The sequence below is a fragment of the Polistes dominula genome, unplaced genomic scaffold (assembly GCF_049000335.1).
Source record: "Polistes dominula isolate Pdom_NZ unplaced genomic scaffold, Pdom_raw_medaka contig_32, whole genome shotgun sequence".
In the NCBI taxonomy this organism is placed as follows: domain Eukaryota; kingdom Metazoa; phylum Arthropoda; class Insecta; order Hymenoptera; family Vespidae; genus Polistes; species Polistes dominula.
In genome coordinates, this window is record NW_028300880.1 from 1,666,946 (window position 1) to 1,689,616 (window position 22,671).

General features: G+C 26.0%; 1 protein-coding gene across 3 annotated transcripts in view; it reads left to right on the top strand.

Moving 5' to 3' along the window:
• The window catches only part of mdy (diacylglycerol O-acyltransferase), a 171,621-nt gene that overhangs the window by 40,578 nt on the left and 108,372 nt on the right, over positions 1-22,671 (top strand). For all 3 annotated transcript variants that reach the window (XM_015321627.2, XM_015321625.2, XM_015321626.2), the window contains one exon: positions 950-1,044. In XM_015321627.2, the coding sequence (XP_015177113.1) occupies positions 950-1,044 (95 nt within the window). The remainder of the gene's footprint in view (positions 1-949; positions 1,045-22,671) is intronic.

Below are 22,671 nucleotides of genomic sequence, written 5' to 3' on the forward strand. Positions count from 1 at the left end.
TATCCACTGCTTAATACTCATTACTAATTATTCAATACTTATCATTCAATACTTAATACTTATCAATCAATACTTATAATTGACTATTTAATACTTATTACTCAACACTTATCAATCAGTACTTTAACTCAATACTTTAATTATTCAATAATCATTACTCAATACTCATTAAATATTATTCAATACTTAATATTAATTACTTATTATTCGTTATTCATTACTCATTACTCATTACTTATTACTTATCATCAGAAAACATAATTTTAAAGATTTAACTAAAGAAAAATACTTGATTGCAATTGATTATCTTATTTTCCATATATTGCATATCAAAATAAACGAGAGATTATAAATTTTCAAAGCAACTTCCAATATACTTCTCTGTCTTTTTCTTTTCCTACTTTTTTTTTTTTTTTAAATATCATCATACTAAAAAGAATCACAGAAAAGACGGACGTTAATAAAAACGCCTTTGCCCTTCGGCCCGTGCCGACGTCACTGGTGTCAGCAAACGTTGTCGTCGTCGTTTTCCTTGTCGTCGTTGTACTTGTAGTAGTAATAGTTGTAATAGTAGTTGTAGTTGTTGTTGTAAGGGCTGCAGGCGTTCGTTTAACACGCGTTTGCAGATGGAACGAGAATGAACGAGGAAAAAAAGGAAGAAGAAGAAGAAAAAGAGAGGTGGGGGAGGGGGAGGTTGAAGAAGGGTTGAGGGTTGAAAGTGTATATAAGGGTAAAAGTAGAGATTGGTGTTGGGGTTTGGGTTTGGGTGGGGGTGGGTGGCAAACGTCCGACGATAATAACGAAAGACGCGTTTTCATTTTGACACACAAACACATACACACACACATACATGTACGTTTACTTGTATCTTAAACTACTGTCTATTTTCTTTTCTTTTCTTTTCTTTTAAGATTCTTGTTATTTTTTTTTGTGTTTCTTTCTTTTTCAGATACGGGATCAGAGTAGATCCATGGCAATGGTTTCTTTTCCTGAGCGGGAAGTACGATGGTGGTGAAGAGCATCCTTCGCTTTGGCTGATCCTTTGTAAGTCAATCGATAAATTACTATCACATTTTACTTTGATAAGAATACATATCAAGGTCAGGGATTCTCAAATCTCTTTTTTACATTCACTTTATATTTTGTTATTTATAATAATTTTTCTGAACACGTTTTTTAGGATTTTTTTGTTATTCGGAATGTAATTTTAAGAGGTTAAGGGAGATGCTTTTATGTTAATTAAATAATTATGTTTGTATTTAATATTCAAAATTTTTTAAAATGATTTGGAGACAGTAAAATTTGATTTAATTTGACTTATCAAAGTTATTCGACAATCATATTACATTGATTGTTTTTATTTTACCCCCCTCAATCCCTTTAATTGGATGAATCCTAAATTTGGTAAATCTTTCGAATCAAAATTATTATAATATAATATAGAAAATTAAATTGAATCTTGGTGTTCATTTGACATAACCTTTAATTTTATTTCTTCTTTCATTGAATTATCCTAACGATAATAAAAAAGCAAAAATATGACGAAAATACGAACTTACATTTTGAATTTCTCAGGCGATGGAAATAAAAAAATAATCTACTTGACGGAACGAAACGTAAGAAGGTTCTAAATGACGTTTGAAGTGTTTTTTTTTTTTATAAGATTGTAAAATAATTTTCGAGTTTTAAAGTGAGGTTAAGTATGGCTGAATATGATTTAAGAAATGTTCGCGTGTTGTCAAACGAAATTACTTTTCATAACAACCTTAAATTATTAAATTAAATTGTAATATATGAATAAAAATGTAAATTACGATATAAACAATTATTGAATTAAAGAAATAAAATAAAATTATAAACATTTAAGAGAGAAAGGTTAATTAGTAATTCGATTTTGTATTCTTGAAAGTTTTACTGCATCCCCTCAAGGGATTCAAGTATCACACGTTGAGAATCCCTGATCTAACGAACGTTAAAACGAATGAGAAAGAGAAAGTTAGAGAAAAAAGAGAGAGAGAGAGAGAGTGAGAGAGAGATAGACAAGAGTATAAATTTTTATCGAAAATATATTTAATATTTGATTCAATAATTTATTAAAGTGTAATTTTTAAGGTTAACTTATTCTTAATCAATTGAGATATTACAAAAAAGCCCAGATATTTTATGAAACTTAATTTAAACTTATATTAATATTATTATTATTATATAAAAAAAATTGATTTCTGTTTAATTGAATGCAAATTAATGTTTTTTGGGGGAATTTGTTTAATTATAAACAAATTACTTTAAAATGTACAATTTTGAAGATAAATAGTTTACTCGAAAGAAAAAAGAAACAAAATCTAACCTTAAAAAAAGAAATGGTTGAAAACAAAATCTACACTAAAAAAAGAAATGATCGAAAACAAAATTTAACCTAAAAAAAAGAAATGATCGAAAACAAAATCTATCCTAAAAAAAGAAACGATTGAAAACACAAGTCATATGATTTCAGTTAAAAACACTTTTAAAAGATAATCACAGTCGGTTCATTTTTTCGAATTCACCCCGCATGAACCATTTTTCTTTTCCTGAATTTTAATTTTCTTCTTTACCTCATCTTGTACGTTCAACGTAAATTGTTACTACGACTGAGAGAGAAACGACACGTTATTTTCCTTTCATTTACTCGCTAGCTTTAATTATAATTCGTTAAATTTTACCATTGTAGAAATTTCTCTCGAGACAGTTGGTTTGTGTTCGTGGGGAAAACGAAACCGCTTATCGTGAAAAAAAAAAAAAGAAAAAAACGGAAAAGAAATTGAAGAAAATCAAAAAATAATATAATACAAAATTATCATCCCATTTTCTCTCGCGTGATTTGATTTATAAAAAAAAAAAAAAAAAGAAAATAAAAAGAAAAAATTAAAAGAATAATAACAATTTTCCATTTACATCCTTTTTTGTTTTTGTTTTTCTATATTTTCGTAATATTTTCACATAGTCGTAAGAATATATTTTTATTTTTATTTTTTACTTTGTTTCATTTTTTAAAACGTTTCGTTAGATACTTGTAGATAAAAATTATCTTAGTATGAGAAAGATGAAAAAAAAAATTATACCAAACTATATCAAAGTATAGTATAGTACAGTAAATAAAGTAAAATAAAGTAAAAAAAAGTCGAATTGTGTTGAAAGGAAACTCGTCTCATATTTTTTGGCAAGTATCCACCCGATATACTTCACTAAAGTGGAATGAAGTGGAGTAAAGTGGGGGATGGTAGTTGGGGTAGGGATTTAGAAATTAATTAAAAAAAGAAAAAAAAAATATATATATATATATATATATAAAAGAAAGAAATAAGAAAGAGAAAGAGAGGAAGAAAAAGATGAAGAGGGGAGGGGGTGAATTGAAAAAAAGGGGTTTTCTGTCTGTTAGGAAAAATAGAAAGAAAGAATAAGAGAAAAAGTATATGTATATACATATGTGAATGAATAAGAGAGAAAGAAATGAGAAAGAGAGAAAGAGAGAGAGAGAGAGAGAGAGAGAGAGAGAGAGAGAGAGAGAGAGAGAGAAAGTTTTTGTGTGGGAATGAGTGACAGGAAGAAAATATGTGTAAGTGAGTGAGTGAGACAGAGATTGAGAGAGAATTTATGTGTTTGAGTGAATAAATACAACAAGAGAGAGAGATAGAAAGAGTATATATATATATATATATATATATGTGTCTGTATATGTGTATATATATGTTTGAGTAAATAAGTAACAAATAGAGCGTATAAAAAAATGTGTGTGTGAAAAAAAAAGAGAGAAAGAGAAAGAAAGGGTATATGTGTTTTTGAGTGAATAAATGAGAGAGAGAAAGAGATTTGAAATATAAAGTAAAGTACGAAAGAGAGAGAGTGAGAGAGATAGAGAAAGAGAGAGAGAAATAGATGGAAGATATGTATGCCAATAGGAGTTATAAGAGGTAACGCCATACTTTTCATATTTTTCGAACTAACCTTCACATTTTTAGGTATGATATTAAACGATGCTCTCGCATACGTCAGCTATTCTTTCTATTCTTCTTTTATTTTTTATTTTTTTTTTTTGGACAGGGTTAGGAGGCTTTTTCCCTTTTCTATTTTTAATTTCTATCTGTTTGCATTCTTTTTTATTTTTTTTAATATAAACAAAAATTTTTTTTGTTTAAAAATACTATATAATATAATAGTATAATTGAATATGTTTAAAAATAATATATAAAAATATAATTATATATGTTTAAATATAATACATATTAATATAATTAAAAATAATATATAATAGTTTTTTATATTAAAAAAAAAAAACAATTTTGTTGTTTAACATAAAAAAATATATTTCTATTTCATATTTATTATTATTATTAATATTATTATTATTGTTATTATTATTAATATTATTCTAGACGTATAATAATACAAAGTTCATCTTTTCTGTGATATTTTAATTGAATTATATTTTCATTATAAAATTATTGTTCTTTTAAAAACGTGGAATATAATTTTATACATTTTCAATTATTTTTTTAAATATGTGTTGGTAAATAATTATTTTTCTTTTTCTTTTTTTTTTTTTTTATATATATATATATATATATATATATATTTTAAAACTCTTTCATTATTTCAAATCTAATACGATCGGATTCGAACAACAAATTGATTCTATTTTAATCTTTTTATTCCCCCTTGCTTTTTCTCTATTATTTTATTTTTATTTTCTATTTTTAAAAACCTATTTCTATTTAAATCTTTATTCATTATTCAAACCGAATCTATTAGATAAAGTTTAAACGAAATGTTTCTCAACTTGCGAATCAAATATTAGCTTTAAATTTAATTATTTATAATCTATTAAATAGTCTTTTACCTAATACCAAATCGTGCAACGTATAATAATAATAATTATTATTATTATAATAATTAATTAATTAACTTTCACAGGAAGGATTACTTTTCAAAATAATTTACAGTCATTGCAATCCAGCGAATTCTGAAATTTAGAATAAAATAAACATCAGGTTATGATATATATATATATATATATATATATATACGTTCAGAAGTTTAAGAAACGTTGCATTAAACTAATGTAAATTTAGTTTCCAACTAAATAAACATTTAACCCTATAACCTTTCCACCATTCCATTTAGATGGCATAAATATTTTCTGCATAAATATTTTTGGAATAATGTCAGCCATATATTTCTAACAATAAACTCTATTGTCACTTTACTAAAAAACAAAAACAAAAAAATAGAAAATATTTCCTACTTGACTAAAACGAACTTTATCACTCGAATCTAAATAAATGATTTTATTTCTATTTCACTTTCCATCTTTCTTTTCCTCACATTTATAACAAAAGGTTGAAGCATGAGAGTTATATCGATAACGTGACCAGACTTACTTAGTAGTAGATCTTTAAATTTTACAGGAATAAGAAAACGTAAAATAGAAATAAATAATAGAACAATATGAATACTGTTTGTGTATGTATGTTTGTTTGTGTGTGTGTGTACATTTTTATGTATAAAAGAAATAAGAATTTACTTGAATTATTTAAACAGTTTCAATTGTAATGCACATGGTACAGTATATTTAATAGTTCTCGTATTTTACAGACTACGTGATTCCCCTTTTTTATATTTTTATTTTTTTCGTGTTTGTTTGTTACCATTTTATTATTAATCAATATTGCAACTGGTGTTAATAATGTTCCTTGTGTTGTTGTTAGTATTTTAGTGTTATAGTATATTAGAAATAATATACTATATAATATACTATTTAAATAATACTACTCTTAAATAATTAATATAATAATATAGTAATTGTTTTGATTCAACTATTTTTTATTAATCAATGATGCTGTTAATATTATTTGTGTTACTGTAATATTCTGATGCTACAATATATTAGAAGTAATGCATTTATAGTATAATATATAAGTATATTATATATATAAATAATATTCTACTTACTATATTAAAACCTACTAGGTTATAATAGTATATTATATATACTATAATAGTATTATATACTATATATACTTATATACTTATATATACTTATATATAGTATAATAGTATATTTAATATACCATTATTAGTAAGTATTATATACATATGTACATTTTATATTTTATACTATAGTATAATAATAGTACAGTTTGTAATACTTTGATCAAACTATTTTTTACTAATACTATTACTAATATTTAATACTATTAATTGTATTACTATAAACATTCTGATGCTGTAATATTGTATATTAAAAGTAATGCATTTATAGTATAATATATAAGTGTAGTATATACAATATTATACTGTTGTAAGTTATAGCAACTATTATATACAAGTATATTATATATATTATACTGTAGTATAATAATAATACAGTTATTTCTTTAATTCAACTATTTTTTATTAATTAACATTATTACTAATATTGTTCATGCTATTAACTGTATAACTGTATTACTATTAACATTCTGATGCTGTAGTACATTTGTGGTTTTGATGTTAGTATAGAATAGTTATAATAATTTCTTAAATACAATTATTAGTTACTAACCATTATTTTTATTAATATTATTAGTACTCCCATTTAATATCTTTAATATTACTATTATCATACTAAACATAAATGATATACTAAAGATATAATAACTCTTGAAAACCAACCAACTTATTTTTCTATCTCACAATTTTTAATTACTTTTGTTTTTGTTTTAGTTTTTGCATACTATAAACTATTATATTTAGCTTTTTCTTTCTCTCTCCCTTAATTCTCTTTCTTCTCTTTTTTTGTTTTTTTTTTTTTTTTTATTTTTCTCTCTTACAAGGACAGTCTCTGTACTAGAGAGTATAATAATTTTCATACCGCGAGCCCCATGCAACGAGATTGCTTTTTAAGCGCCACTCTTACGGCTGGTAACCAACCACCCCTCCACTCCACCCCCGTATCACGGTGTTCTCGCGATTAGGGGATTAATTATTCCACGAACGCCACCAACACGTACGAATTAGGTTGCTCCACGAGCTCGGATTGTCGTGATTTCTTCTCTCATTCTAACTTTCTTTCCCCTACCCCTTCACATTCTTTCATCCCTTGTCTAACATCCCTTCCCCACTCCTCTCCATACTTTATAAATAATTTTATTATTTTATTTGCATTTTTTTTTTACAATTCTTTTGCTTTTATCGTTTCATTTTCTTTGATTTTTTTGGGGGTGGGGACGGGGTAAGGGTGAAGGGCAAGGGGAACCTTGACGAGTTCAATGTTTGTTTTCTTTTTTACTTTTGGACTCCCTTCAACTCCCTCAACCCTTACACACACACACACACACACACACATACACATACACACCGTTTAAGAAAATCTTTTCCTATGGTTTTTCCTTTCTCTCGACAAACGTGCCATGGGTGAATACGAGTGAGAAAGAGAAAGGAAAAGAGAAAGAGAGAAAGAAAAGTTCGTAATCAGGAACGTAACGAAGAAATCAGAGGGTGCTTTAAATTGAACCAGAATCCAATTGAAATTTTTACGTTCTTTTCGATGCGATAGGTAAGGTTAGGTTTTTGCTTCTTTTTTTTTTTAGTTTTTTTTTTTGAGAGGTTATTTTTTGCTTTCTTTGTACCCAGAATTTTCTTACGTTCTTTTTTTCTTTTCTTCTTTTTTTTTTATCCCCTTCCTCAACCGAAAGTGTGTGTGAGAGAGAGAGAGAGAGAGAGAAAAAAGGAATTCTAAATCAAAAAGTTGGGTAAACTAATTAGTACGTGAAACGTATTACTTTGGTAAGTCATTATCTTTTGATATAATTCAATTAAGTTTAGATCGTATTTTTTTTTGTGGGATAAAAAACACATCGAGGAAAGATTCTTTTGACGATACGTCAGTTTTTTTTATATCCAGTGTATAATAATTAATTAAATAATATTTATCTAATTGATTTTTAGTTAGGGTAGCTTTTCTTGCTTAACATGAAAGTAATGCAGTAATAACAACTAAAACAAATATATTAATAAAAATTAATGTAATAATAAAATAATATAACAATAATAAAAGATACTATAATAATAAAATAATATAATAATAAAATAATAGAATAACAGAAAATAATATAATAATAAAAAATGTACAGCGTTACAAATTTGTTGTTACGTTATATTTGTTTTTTAATTATATAAAGAAAAATAAATAGAATTTTTGGTTGTTTTTTTTCTTTTTGTTGAAATATTATTTTAAACAAATTTGTAAGAATTTCTAATAATATAAACATAACTTTTGGTTAGAATGCGACAACACCGTATTATTACACCCACTTCGTCAACGAGAATGAGAATAATTTAATCAACGTAATTGGAGATTTGTATTTTTACAGAACGCAAATATGGTCGAATGCGTCCAGGGTGAATTTCAAACGAAATGAAATGTACGTGACGTTGATAAAAATAGCTTTGAGGGTAACCCCATCCTCAACTATTTCCCACCAACCTCTATTTCCTCATACCTCTTCATTCCTCATCCCTAAAACCTCCACACCCCATTTCCCCACCACTTCAATGTGTCAGAGTTGGTCGGCCGTAAACAGGGCTTCAAATTTTCCACCTTTTATTCGACTCTCGCCATATTTGTGGCTCACACTTCGACGCCTCCGCGTGTACAGTCTATCAAAATTTCTCCAAACAATATATTTATGTATATATATATATATATGTGTGTGTATATATATATATTACTTTTTCGATTTATCATAATATCTATCATGATCTCATAGTTTACAATTCAATACGATTTTAAATATTATTAACAAAATATACCATTTTTATTTCAATATTAATTAAATATACAATTTTGATTTGATTATGAATAAAATATACAGTTTTTATTTAAATACTAATTAAATATACTATTTTTATTTTAATATTAATTAAATATACGATCTTTATTTAAATATTAAATTATGGTATAAGATTTTTTGATTATATTAACAATAATTATTTAATATTTTATATTTTACTAAAGTTGGATCACTAATACAGTTTTTGCAAATTTATATAAAATAGTTTATAATTTATATGAATGAAATTATGTTAACCGATGGTGAATGAACATAAAACGTCTGTCATTTAAATACAAATAATTCTAGAACTAAAACTAATAAAAACTTAAATAAAATACAATTTAAATTACATATAAAATAAATTACTTATTATTTAAACAATTGTTTATAATTAATTATTAATATTTTATATAAAAACAATTAATTGTCCCAAAATTTTATTAAAAACAATTTATTATAAATTAAATTCATTTTAATCAATCAAAAAGAAACTCAAATAACCTCACACATTAAAACTCAAATATATATATATATATAATAAATAATTAATAAACGAATTAAATTTCAATCAAACAAATAACATTAATAAAAATTTGCAAACCGTTTAATCACAAAATTCATATTAGTATATTAAAAAATGAAAACAAAATATACATAAATACACATATATACAATACATATGAAAAAATATATAAATGTGTATACCAAATATGCATAAGTTTACATATGTGTAAGGTTTATATATTTTGATGATACTCAGGACATTTAAAATTGCCGTCAAGAGAGTCATCGTTTACTGCTTGATGCATTGCACTAACATTTTTCAAGTACTCTTTCACCCTACTTTTTACCCTTTCTCTAACACTTTCATACTTTTTATCACCAAACTCGGAACATTCGAAATCCTCTTTCTTTCTTTCTCTTTCTCTTTCTCTTTCTCTTTCTCTTTCTCTTTCTCACATTCCTTTTCTATCACGGATTCAAAGCTTTTCCACTCTCTCGTAGTAAAACTAAACAGAAAACTGAACATACACAACTTATGTTCCTTCTGTAGACACAATAATCGATAATATAGTACACAGTCTATCTATTTTTCTATTTTTTTTCTTTTCTTATTTTCTTCTTTACCACGATAATATCGTTCTGAACCTTGTTGAATGAAACATCCTTACCATTCAAAATTGGATTTTTAATACTAAATATAGTATGTGTTAGATGAAATACTAGGAGTGGGGGGGGGGGAGGCAGGGAAGAGAAGAAAATAAAAAATTTTTAAAAAACAAAAACAAAAAGAAAGAAAAAGACACAAACCAGAAAGTGGATCGCGAATTTTGCGTATCATCAAGGATAGAAAAAAATGAAAGAGATAGAAAGAGAGTGTAAGAGAGAAAGAGAGTGAGAAAGAGAGACAGAGAGAGAGAGAGTAAAAGAGAGTGAGAAAAAAGCAACAAAAAGGATCGTAATTCTTGCTGGAACTTATTACGTTCATGCTCGTTGAAACTGGGTCGAGTGTGTGAGAGAGACTGAGATAGAAATATAGAAAAAATAAGAGAGAGAAAAAGAGAAAGAGAGAGAGAGAGAGAGAGAGAGATTCTACTTAAGCCGTTCTCGTTCCACGTTCATAGCACAGCTCGTTCTCATTCTTTCTATGTCACTTTTTTTATTTTTTTTTATTTTACTTCCCATCTCTTTTTCTCTCTCTCATTCCCATACACACACACACACACACACACACACATATATATATATATGTATACATTTTTATTTTCTTTTTATGTATTTTTTATATTTTACTTACATACTCATACATACAAACATATACACACAGACTATCATTCTATTTCTTTCTTGAAAACGTATACACACATACGCATGTATTATTCTATCTGTCTGTCTCTCTCTCTCTCTCTCTTTTTTTAACTAACACATAAATGTATAAATGTATACACAAATTTTGAGCTTACTCATACTGTGTCTTCTTTTGAACTCATATATATGTACACTTATACAAACGTATTTTCTATCATTTTTTATCTCTTTTTCTTTTTTCTTTTACAAATACACACACACACACACATATATATATATATATATATATATGCAAATGTATAAACAAATTTTTACTCTCTTTCTCTTTCTTTATATATCTTGTTCACTTTCTTTTTTTTTAATTGGTTAGTTTAATTATTATATGGTGTAATTAGTTATACTGTAGTTATACTATACTAATATTATACAATTTTATGATTTAACAGTAACAAACACACACACATACACATATATTATAATATTAAAATATCTTTTTTAAATTCTATTGATAAGTTTGAACTATCGTATTACACACACATATATATTATTATTAAATTAATAAAATGTTATATTTAAACTAAAATACATTTGCTTTAACATTCCTGACCAATTAGAAATTTTCATCTAATAAAATATCAAATCAAAATTATGTAATATTAAGTGTGTAATTTTTCCAGAAATATTTTATACTTTCTATTTTTTTTATTCCTAATTAATATGTAATTGTGAAAAATAATTACAAGGATGTAATATTATACTTCGTAATTGTTTTCGTACTCGTTGTCAATCTTTTTCTAACGTCTAACGAGATTTAAAAACGATTTAGACGTTTAGATGATTAGAAAATTATTCAATATTTATTTTACATATACGTTCAAGTATTTTATCGTTATGCAAATGATATGCATATGTATGTGAATGTGTATATTACTATCGAGTATATAAAACGAAATAAATCTATCGTGAAAATAATTATTGAAATATTATTAATTAAAAAGCAACGTTATAAAAGAGAATATAAAACATTATATCGAATATAAATGAAGTCAAACAACAAAATGTATAATACGTAAAAACGTGAAAATGTCGTAACACGTTCGAACACGTCTTGTCAGTTGCCATGAAGAAAGATAATTAAGAAATAAATAGGAAGGAGAGGTTAAACTAATCAAAAAAGTGATTAGTAAGACGTTCAATGTTTTGTTTATGTATACATACCTCACCTCTCAGATGGTATTTATACTTCAACGTATAGTTTTATTCTATTGAGAATTTAATCGTCAAACTTATAAACACACTAACCTTCGTGTTCGTTCGGAAAGTGATTCGGTATTCGTCGTATTTATTTCGTAGTTATTATATTCAGTCTTAGTCGAACATCGCAGGAGGTGTGTAAACGGTATTAGAAAAGTGTCAAATTTATTTCGCGTGTACTTTTGTTCGTGTTTTATGATTATGCAAGTGATATGCATATATGTGCGCGAGTGTATATGTCTGTATGTGTGTTCATCGTTGGAGAATTACATACATCTATTTGGATTACCTGTGTATAGGAACATCGTATAAAACGAACAGGATGTATCTAATGTAAGCTAACCATTTTTTCAATTTTTAATATCAGATCGTTTTTTGTTGTTGCAATAGTTATGGTCATATATAGTTTTCACATAATTATTTTTTCTTAGATCGTTCACGAATTTAATAAGCTTTACATATGGTTCAATGATTCGTCTCAATAGTTAGAAATTGTTATTTGCTTTTTTTTTTTTTTTTTTTTTTTTTAAAGCATACGTTTAAAAGAGAGTTTTATACTTTATATTATAGAATAAAAACTTAGGAAAGGAGATGAAGAAAGACGTGATTCCCATTGGTACTTTGAGCTTTTCTCTTGCAGTTTGTTTTAGTACAAACTAGAAACCGGTCCTTTTCTTTTCCTAACTACAATCTCGTGTCCGTTTGGTGGTTGCTTTAAACGAAGCTAACTTTCAAGACTAAAACTTACTACTAACTTTACTGTAACTCAATGTTCTCTCTCTCTCTCTCTCTCTCTCTCTCTCTATTTCTAAGTAATGTTACAAGTGAGAGTGAGAGAGTAAACGAAAACCTCAGTGGTTAACAGTTAAGCTTATGTTAGACATACATACGTCAGAAATTTCGGAACATTTTACATGTGACGTTGTCCTAAAATAATATTTATATTTCTATATAATTGTTTTAATTGAAAATTAAAATTTTCATAATTACGTTTGTGTGGATTATTTAAAAAAAAAATGTTAGATTAAAAATTATCTTTTTCTTTTTTTTTTTGGAACAGAACGTTATATTAATGCTGTTCATTTGTTTATTTTTTATTTAATATTAGAAATGGGATGGCTAATTAACTCTTTGAGTGTTAATGAATACTTTTAACTAAAATGTTTCGTAGGAACGGAATAATTTATTATTAACTAGATATTAATAATAAATTATGTTTAATAATTAAAGTTTTTCTTTCAGAATATAATTTAATTAATTAACATAAACATTACATTAATATTAACAAACACGTATATGCGTCGACAGACAACTCTGGTAATTTCTACAAAACGCATTTATGCGTCCATAGCACTCTAAGGGTTAATTTAGAAATGCATTTAAAAAATGATCATAGAATTGACGTAATATTGGATTGGCAATTAAATTAATTAAATTAAATTGCTGGTTTTAAAAAGTCATTCATTGACAAAATTGGCAATAATTTAGTTCCCAATCCAATAGTTGAATAATTTTTTTAAAGATTGATAATGTTCAAAATAGAAAATACAAAAAGTTGTATTATCTAAATCAAATTTTCTTATTATCAAAAATGTATTACTAGATTTTTCATTCTTTATCTATCTTATCTTTTTTTCTTCTTTTTTTTTCTGGTATCATAAAAAATGAGAAAGGAAATGAGAATTGCAGTGTAGTAGTGTAACCAGTTAATCTTAGACAGACGTCAGGGAAATATATCCCCAAGAATAACGTTATCATAAAATTATACATGAATATTCTTAGAAAGAGACCATAGCGTCGTTGTACATTTTGATAATTTTAATATAAAATTAGAAATGATTTAAATTAATAATAACATACACGAGTATATGATCGAATTTTCGTAAAATGTTATATTCAAGATTTCATTTAATTCTAAAATGAAAATAAAAATATTATATATATATATCTCGTATTAATATCAATAATAGTTCAAAAAATCTAACGTTAGAACGAATCTTAGACAATATTTGTTTGATAATTATTTAATATTATTAAAAATTATTATTATTTAACACGTTCGTTGTCAGATATGGGTGACGTTCTTCTTGTTAAAGTTAATTGGATTTTTAGTTGGATTTTAATTAATAATCATATAATTAATATTATTTATTATTAAAAAATGAATTTATTTAAAAACTTTTAAATTTATTAAAAGAATTTTAATATAATTAATTTTATATATATATATATTATTATATTAAAATAAATAATATTAATTATATTAAAATTTTGGGATATTTAATAAATAAAGTAATTATATTAAATTAAATTAAATTAGAATATTATATTATAATTAAAAAATATTATTAAAAAGAAAAAAGAAAAGAAAAGAAAGAAAGAGCAAAATTAAATAAATAAAACACAAAATAACATATTTATCAAATTTGTAAGTTTCACTTGCATTTTCTTCAAATCCTTTTATTTCTTATTTATTTGCATCGGTCTCTATTTGTTTATTTTTTTTTTTTTTATCATATCACACATTCCTTTTTTCTTATATATATTAGAAAATTTTCAGTAGATAAAAAAAAAGAGAAGGGGGGGGAAAAAAGAAAATGATTGGAACAGTTGGAAACGTTTGGAATCGTTTGGACGATTATACGCTTCGTCGCCGTACTGATTTAATAACACGAGGATAGGGAATAAAGGGGGAAAGGAAAAGGGGTGGAAAGGAAGAAGGGGGTGGAAAGGGAGATGGACCAATGTGAGTCGTCATACGAATTACTTAATCCGAACATCGTACATACGTACACATACATATATATGCATATATATACATATGTACAAGTTGAATGCAGTGCTTGAGCGCGAACTAATTGAATTAAATGAGAGATTGAATTCGCTGAGAATGAATTTTATGTATGGTTAACTCTCTCTCTCTCTCACTCACTCACTCACTCACTCACTCACTCACTCACTCACTCACTCCCTCTCTTTCTCTCTCTCTTTCTATCTCTTTTTCTCTCTATCTTTCTCTGTCTTCAATTTATTTACTTTCTTACTTTGATAAATGTATATTTTCATTTTATTATCCTATACGTTATTTTATTTCATTTTATTTCATTTTATTTCATTTTATTTTGATTCTTTTTTTGTAATATCAATATCTCAATCATTTTTTGTAATACTTTTTAATATTTACGTTATTGAGGTTCATGTAAGCCAAAATATGACGTTGTCGTGTAGATAAGGGTTGGGTTATGTTCAAGTGTTTTGCACACTCACCGAAATCTATGACCCACAGATGGCACTGGACCTATCTGTTACCTTTTTCTTTCTTTTTTAAATTAATTCATTATTTTAGAAATAAATTAATGTATATATATATATTAATGTAATAATATAATGTATATATGAATATAATTAAAGTAAATAAAAACAGAGCTGTATGTGCATGCAACGTTTTGTCAAAATTTCAAGATAATCAGTAAAGTACTTTTGGAGATTAGAGGTTAGGAACAAATAAAATCTACATTTTTATATATTTAGATTATTAATTATTTTTTTTTTTTTATATTAAATTTTTTTATAATTACGGTTTGAATATTAATTATATTCGTTTATTATTTTATAACTTTAAGATATCAATACTTACAGTTATATTATATTTGATTATTAGATAAAACGAGGTTATGAGGTTATGTTTATATTTAAATTTTTTTGTGTATTTTTTTATTCGTGGAAAATATAATAATAATGTTGAAAATAATCGGTACATACTGTATATAAACATAATTAATCAAAATTATAGTAATGCATAACTATTTATATCATAATTTATATTATTACTATCAAACTATCAAAAATTCAAATAAATTCAACACAATTGTATTTGTTCATTACAATTTTTATTATTGTTCAATAGAATAAATAATAATACTAAATTCAATATAAAAAAATAACAAATAATTTGAATAGAATATTTATTTAAAAAAAAAAAATGTTGATTACAATGAATTATTGTTCGTATAAATATATATAATCATTAAAATATTTCAATTTTGATTAGATATATAAATCACATTTTATTTTTGTTTTTGTTTTTGTTTTTTTAAATCTAAAAGTAAATATATATATACATATGTGTATGTGTAAGTGTATAGAGACTCGTGAAAGGGTTAATAGCAAATGTTAAACTCACACATAGATCGTTATTCGTTTTGGTATGTCGTGCGACAGTACCAAAGAGAAACTTTAATTAGTACTCATAATTATTCGTAATTAGTACTCGGCAGTCACTCGTTGCAGACTAACTCGTAACGTTTCTGTCTCTACTAACGTTCATAGTAATAAAAAAAAAAAAGCATGAGACGAAAGAGAAAGAGAAAAAGAGAGAGAGAGAGAGAGAGTGAGTGATAAAAAAAAAGTAATAAGACAAAAATTAAATAAGAAAACAAATCAGGAAAAGAACACATCCACTTACTTCAAAAAAAAAAAAAAACATAAACAAAACAAAACAAATAGAAATTAACTTTCCACAATTCTTACACTTTCCTATTCGTTTCTATCTTTTGTTTGTGTGTGTGTGTGTGTGTTTATGTTTTTTTTTTTTTAAATAATATTGGGTACAGAAAAAAGTTTGAAAGTAAATTTGAAAACATATTTGGAATGATTACGTTGTTTGTTTGTATAATATTAAAAGAAAAATATGTAGTGAGAAAAATTGATCATGATTAAAATATGATGGAATTATTAAATGGTGATTTAAGTGATGGATTAATTAATTTGTTTAAATAATTAAAAATATTAATTTAGTTTATCTTGTGGTGTGTATAGTATGGTTATATTTCTTTTTATTCATTCATTTTAGATGACATACAACCTTTAGGTTAAAGCTAGTCCTCCTCGTTTTAACCATCCTTTTCATAAATGTATATAGTATATAGTATATGGTATATATATGTATGTATAAAGGTATGCTTGATCCTTTCGTTCAAGCTCGGACCATTAAACAGATGGCTTTTGGTAGATATCGGGAAGATTTTAGAGAGACGAGACGTTACGTTGTCTTCGTTCAAGGAAAATCGGATGAGATTTTCTTTCAACGTTTTCATATCAAATAAAAAAAAAAAAAAAAAAAAAAGAAATTAAACTAAAAAAGGAAGAATAAAATATACCCATTAAAGCAATTTAATTAGAAAATTACATAATTTTTAAAGGAACAAAAATATGATATAATATTATATTAATATATGTATTTATTTTTTTTTATTTTTATTTTATTGATTTTTTACTTTTAAAATAATTAATCAAATTTTGAAATATTATTTGAAGTAAAAAAAATAAAATATAGGATAAAACTTTGTATATATATATATATATATGTTATATTTTACAATATTATCTTAATTATTTTTATTATTTAATTTATTATTTAATAATTAATCTCAAATTTTGAAATATTATTTGAAGTAAAAATAAAAATACAAATATGATAAAACCTTAATCCATCCATTCCTTTTTATTTATTTTTTTTTTTTATCAATTTTTCAAAATAATTCGTCAAATTTTCATCAATTAATTATTCCAATTCTATTAAAAATTAAAATAAGAAAATAAACGAGAAAAAAATAAATAAATAAATAAAAAATATAAATATAAACACAAATTATAACTTTATATCTAAAAAAAAAAAAAAAGAAAATAAAATCAATTATTTAACCCTAACCTCAATTAAGCGTAGATACAAAATATCGTTTTATCGATATCTTTTTTTTTTTATTCATTTATTTATTGTATTTATAACAAATTTGCATTTGTAATCGAGTTTATCAGTTTTCTTCAAACCCCCCTTTATCACTTTTCTTTATTTTTCTTCATCCCTCACTTTATTATCATATCTTCTCTCTCTCTCTCTCTCTCTCTCTCTCTCTCTCTCTTTCTCTTCTTAGTCTTCTACCAGGAGTCTTCCACCAGTCGTCGAGACACTCGAAGAGATAGAAAAGACTTAGCGAGGAAAAAAAAGGGATGAAAAAAAAAAAAAAGGAAGAAGTAAAAGTCTTAATTAGTGGCTGAGATCCAAGAGGTGCTCGAGGGTGGAAGTCGATTACCCTCGAGCTTGCGGGTACCTATATCTCTTTCTTTCTCTTTTTCTTACACACATACACACATATACACAAATATACAGTCACATATACAACTCTAACAGTCTCATTCGCTTTCACTCATTCTAGCTGACTTTATTTTCTTTTTTTCTTTTTTTTCTTTTTTTTTTTTTCATTTTCACAATCATCCCTCATACACAAGCACATCATTTACAATCCTTTAATATACGTACTATTATTCTTTATCGTATTTGTTGCATCATTTATCCTTTTTTTTTATTAATTTTTTTTATTTCATTTTTTTGTTCTATTTATTCATTTATTACAAATATCGAAATTAATTTAATTCTATGAAGATTAGTTTTTTCTACTTTTTCCTTTTTCTATTATTATTATTATATTATTATTATGATTATTAATACTATGACGTCCGGTGGCTCCATGTTGGTGCCATGTAAAAATTATCGGGTAAGTGCCGATGGCAGTATTGTGGTACTCAAAACTGTAGAACGAAAGTTAACATTTTGATGGCCGCAAAAAAATACAAAAAAATCTAGATTAGATGTACGGACGGGGGGGGGCATGGTGTTAATTGACATTAGAAATTCGAAAGTTCATTGCTACGAATACCAAATCCCACCAGTGTTCTCGTCCCTGAGCTTGACCCTGTCCATTCGTGGTCTTCGTAGCCTACTTTTTTAAAATCCCGAAATAATATTGTCCTCCAATCTACCTCTCGGTCTACCCAGTGATCTTTTCCCGTTGGTATACCGATTTGATCCACCCCCATAAGCGCCACGACGTCACCTGACCATCCGAATCAGCGTGATTTTACGACGTTAATTATGTTCGGTTTTGTTGTACAATCGGTGTACTTCTACGTTATCGAAGTTTTTTTCATTCACTCGTTTCCTCATCGCGTTTTGTACTGAAGATTTTATGAAGAACCTTATTTTCGAAAACTTAATTAATTTAATTAGCTTCCGCTAGAGTGAAAAGCCTTAAACGCAGCCGCCTAGTGGCGAGAAACATGAATTACAGCGCCGGCGTGAACGTATTAAACATATTTTCTTATTTTATTTATATTTTATCTATTCAAATGCACTACATATCACACAGTGATGTTACTAACTATTGCTCTAATAGTTTCTAACATAAAACAATCATGGTAATACTGGACGGCATAGTAATAATATTTCCAATTGAACATGTTGAAAGATTCTAACCTATAATTCGCTAAGTTTCGTTACCATAAAAGACTACTGGTAGGATGATTGTCCAGTATATCCTGATTTTGAAACAACTAGACAGTAACCAAGAGCTGAGTAATTTATTGACATTCCCTAAATTGATTCTTTTTTTTAAATTCTTCGTTTATGATTGATCCTAAACACCTAAAGTTGCTGACCAGTTCAAAAACTTTATCCCGGATGACCAAAGCTCCAATACTTACGCACTTCCTGAATTCTATTATTATTATTATATGTATTATTTATTATATAAAAAAAGAAGAAATAAAATTAAACGTGTTAAAAAAAGAAAGACCACGTTAAATACAAACTATCCCCCATCGTTTATAAAATTCGTTCGAAAAGTTTCAAATCATTCGTATATTTTGTTGCATTTTTCGGAAAAAAAAAGGGACGAACAGTCAGTCGTCGTTCGATGTCGCGTCAAATAGGAAGTGAAGGAGATCAAACGTGGAATAAAAAAAAACAGGGAAAGGGAATGGGTTGCGTCATGGTTGGGGGAGAGGGGGTGATGGTGGTGGATTAACGCAACCATCCATCTATGTATTTATTTTTCGGTATATAAACCGATACCTATCTATGTATCTACATGTACATATGTATGTATATGTATTTATATATGTGTGTGTATGTGTGTAGTTTAACACGTAAAAATTACATCACAAACTCGTAAACTGGCTTGAATGGTGAGATACAAGGATGGGATTCGTACAACATCAACAATTTCAAATCCAACAACACGTTCATATCTTCTCGTTGGTTTAGAATGGTTGAGAGAGGTGATGGTATGAGAAGCAGGGGGTGGGGGTAGGTAGGAAAGGTACGGTTGAGGGACTGTGTACTACAATCAAAGGGTATTTTTTTCTTTCTTTGTTTTTCATTTTGTTTATTTATTCTTCTTTCGGTATTTTTATCTACCGTTCCATTTTTTTTCTCTCTCTCTCTCTCTGTCTGTCTTTCTCTTTTCGTTTTTCTTTTTTCTTTTCTTTTAACCTCACTTTTTTCCTCGTTTTTATTTTGTGGGAATTGGGAGGGGGTGTGGGGTAGCAGGTTTTAATTTTTTGTGTTTGTTTTTTTTTTTTCGAGAACGAATACAAGGTGTGTACTTTCCCTCTCTCTCTCTCTCTCTCTTTCTCTCTCTCTCTCCTCTCTTTGTGGATACACACTGATGAAAATAATAAAAAAAAAAAAAAAAAAGAAATAAAGAAAAACAGTTAACAAGAATGTCTGGACAAACGTACAAGCGAGTGACGTGTAAAAGGTCTCTATTTGATATTTATTTGTCATTCCGTGTATAATTTTAAACGTTACAGTTTTATAAATAGAATTGAAATCAAATAGAAAACAATTTGTTGGAATAGGAGAAAGTAATCCTTTCACCCCCTCTCCTTCTACCCATCCTAACTTTTCTATTTCGTTATAGAAAGAAAAGTAAGGTAATAAATATTACTTTTTATATTATTTTAAATTATAAAATAATAAATAATAAATATGAATAATAAATCAATTTTATATTAATATAAATTATTATTAAATGGTAAAAATAATAAGAATAAAATAATATTTTAAATAATTAAGAGAGAGAGAGAGAGAGAGAGAGAGAGTAATCCACCCATTACACCCTCCTCTTTTCTTTTTATTTTGTTTATGAAATAAAAAAAGATATTAATCAATAAAATAATATTAATAATAATCATAATATAATTGGAAATGATAAGAAGAAAAAGTATAATAATTTTGTATTACTCTTCCGTTCTTCTACTTTGATTTTCTCCCCACCAATTCCTCTTCATCCAATGCACGTTTTATTTTTTGATATATGAGGAGTCATTTGTTTTCATTAATTATAATCGGAGTAGTAACACATTCATGGGAGTTCAGCATCCTGAACAAAGCCAATACGTTTTCCGAACTGTCAATATCGAATGTATGTATATATTTGTGTGTATATACATCTATGTGTATGATATGTGTGTTGAGAGGGTTTAAGGGTTGGGGGGGTTGTTCTTTCTCTGTTGTTAGTTCCTAGTAGTGTACAACCGGTGAATTTTCGTTCACGTTCATTTCTAACAGGTAGGAATTCCCTTATGTGACTTCTCTATGGGAATAGGGAACATGGCTAAGGCGTAACTTGGATTTCAAATGGGTTAATAGTTTGATGTTTCTAGGAAAATTTTAACCGTGATAATTATTCGGATTATTTGAATGTATATATAAATGAAAAAATAAATTGAAATTTGGAATAAAAATTTGTGACGAACCTACGATGTTTTCGGAAATACCCATCAGAATATTGTGAAAATAATTGGTGTAATTTTAATAATAATTTATTTTAATATATATTAATTATAGATTTACTATTTGTAGGTAAAGTAGAAATATAAATTTTTTTAATAGGATCTGATTTTGTGTAAGGCGAAGAGGGGGTTTATTAATTTAAAAAATTTTCAATATCTATTGAAATATCGTATTATGGTAATTACGACATAATAGTTGAATTCAGTTCATAAAAAATGTTGTCTAAATTATTCGAATTATTTAAAGATTAAAAGGATTTAACATAATTATGCAGATAATATACAGGAATAATTTTTAAATGGATTTTTACCAGTAAAATATATATTAGATAAAAATAAAAATTTTGAAGATAAAAATAAAATGTGAACAAACATGTTATAAAATTCCAAACGAGAGATAGGTCAGGATTATTTGATAAAAAAAAATTAAATAAATAATATATATATATATATATATATATATATATATATATATATATATATATATATACGTATACAAAATATATAAATGATATTAAAAATTTTGTAATCCCTGTACAGGTGGATGATTTATTTTACTTTGATAAATTATTATAATAAAAAATGTCTGATCGATATCTTTGAAGTAATAAATTAAATAAATTACAGACACATTTCTTTTTAAAATATGAAATATCTTTCCCAATGGATTATGCACTTGGTAAAGAGTTAAAACCTTCGATTTCTTTTTATGTAGAACGTCGAGTAAGAGAGTACACGTCCATTAGATAAAAATTGATGTAATGGATGTCCAACTAAACGGATTTTATGCGTTTGACATTAACAATAAGTATATTTCATGTAACAATACTTGGTATAATTCAATCCAAGATGAACGTGATTCAATTTACTTTAACGAAATAGTTATACCACATTTTATATACAATGTTAATAAACAGGTATCATAATTTAAAAAATAATTCGTAATCTACTTTTATTTTTAAATACAGTAATATTTTTTTTAATATAAATTCTATAAATGTTATATTGTAAGAAATACATTATATGTATATTTTTAATATTTTTATTAAATTATTTAATTATTAAAATATATATATATATGTAATAATTACTACTTTTGATTAATAACTTAAAATAGAAAAAT